Source organism: Penaeus monodon, chromosome 29 (genome assembly GCF_015228065.2).
Source record: "Penaeus monodon isolate SGIC_2016 chromosome 29, NSTDA_Pmon_1, whole genome shotgun sequence".
NCBI lineage: Eukaryota > Metazoa > Arthropoda > Malacostraca > Decapoda > Penaeidae > Penaeus > Penaeus monodon.
This window is the reverse complement of record NC_051414.1, coordinates 10,368,045-10,369,415: the sequence shown is the minus strand read 5'-3', so window position 1 is coordinate 10,369,415 and position 1,371 is coordinate 10,368,045. Positions and strand designations below refer to the sequence as shown.

Sequence of the window (1,371 nt, the reverse complement as noted above, 5' to 3'; positions counted from 1 at the left end):
GAAAACCCTTAAAGAATTCGTTCTGTGACGTAATTACAACCCCACGTCTTAAGTGGACCCTAAAGAAAAGGGAAACTGCGAAGGTAAGCAAATTTCTTTTCAAAACTGCCGTCCAACCCAATGAATAAAATGCCGAAAATAGGTAAAAAATCTATCGTATCTTTCCCGAAGACAAAAACAGAAAAGTTCAATCGTTAGAAGACCGGTATGCACTTTCTGTCGTTTTTTACGCGTATCTTTATTGATGTTCACCTAAATTGGGTTGAAATAAAGGGTAAATTCTTACTTTTTCTGCATTTGTTGACATCTTCGATCTGTGTGTTTACTCAGCAGCTGATCACAGATTACGAGCCTAAAAAAATAAATGGCTGGTATAAATATATCTTCTGCTAAAAGTATTTATTTTCTATATATATTTGATCAAGTTTATTTTAATTTAGAATAACGCAAAATACTTTTGCTGTTGATAATTTGACAGTTTTGTTTTTTATTTGCGTGTAGGGGGATATCTATCAAATCGCCGTCTATATAATTCCAATTACTCTTACGAATTAATGAAAATAAAAATTTAACATCAGTTTAATTCTCAAAGGTATATACATATTTATTTAATTGTATGCAAGAAATAAACAACGGACTACGAACCCACTTTCAATTTAATCAGCTGTTGCCCCTCCGTTCAAGGCCAGGAAAGCCACATCCTCTTGTTCGTATTTTTTTCACAGTCATCGTGACACTCTCATAGCACTTTCAACATGGCAGCGCTAGCGATAAAGTTCTCCAGCGTTCTGGCAAGAAATTCAGCCAAATCTAAGCTACTGTCTCAGTTTTTAGTGCCCAGAGTCGAGAAATGTCTGAGGGCTTTCACCACGTCGCTTCCAATATACAAAAAGGAGATGTGAGTTATGTAATGGTTTTCAGGGAACTATATGTATAATTTGCAAATAATGAGTTAGGATATGTATTTTCCAGACATCTCCGTCTATGGAGACATAAGAGAGAGTTTTAGTGAGTCCCGTACCCATTTGAATAAGGTTTACGGCAGGGTTGTCTTTAGCTTTACTCTCATTTGTAGTTTTTTTTTCTTTTTTTCTTTCTCTGCTTTCTGAATGAATATCTACTTTCGGTAAGATTTAATTTTCATTCTGGTATTTCTTACCGAGAGGGGTGCACCCTCCAGTGCTGGTGCCTTTGAGATCATTCTTGGCGCTGTTCGCACTGCAAACACTTGTTTCGTCGCTCTTAATCTCCAGATCCCCAGTCTCTACTTTTTCAACTTAGAATTGCCCGAGTTGTATAAATATGTAGTTTTGTTACAGATTTTTTCTTTCTTTTGGTTTGAGGCTAACTCTATTTTACTTTTTTTCTGAA

At 35.8% G+C, this 1,371-nt stretch overlaps 2 protein-coding genes across 2 annotated transcripts in view; one reads left to right on the top strand and one right to left on the bottom strand.

The window, feature by feature from the left end:
- The window catches only part of LOC119591946 (heat shock protein STI1-like), a 15,196-nt gene extending 14,851 nt beyond the window's left edge, over positions 1-345 (bottom strand). The window contains exon 1 of the mRNA XM_037940700.1: positions 287-345. Within this exon, the coding sequence (XP_037796628.1) occupies positions 287-307 (21 nt within the window). The 5' untranslated portion in view covers positions 308-345. The remainder of the gene's footprint in view (positions 1-286) is intronic.
- Positions 346-642: 297 nt separating this feature from the next.
- LOC119591944 (patatin-like phospholipase domain-containing protein 2) overlaps positions 643-1,371 on the top strand; it is a gene marked incomplete in the record, with an annotated part of 14,224 nt that continues 13,495 nt past the window's right edge. The window contains 1 exon segment of the mRNA XM_037940698.1: positions 643-898. Within this exon segment, the coding sequence (XP_037796626.1) occupies positions 756-898 (143 nt within the window).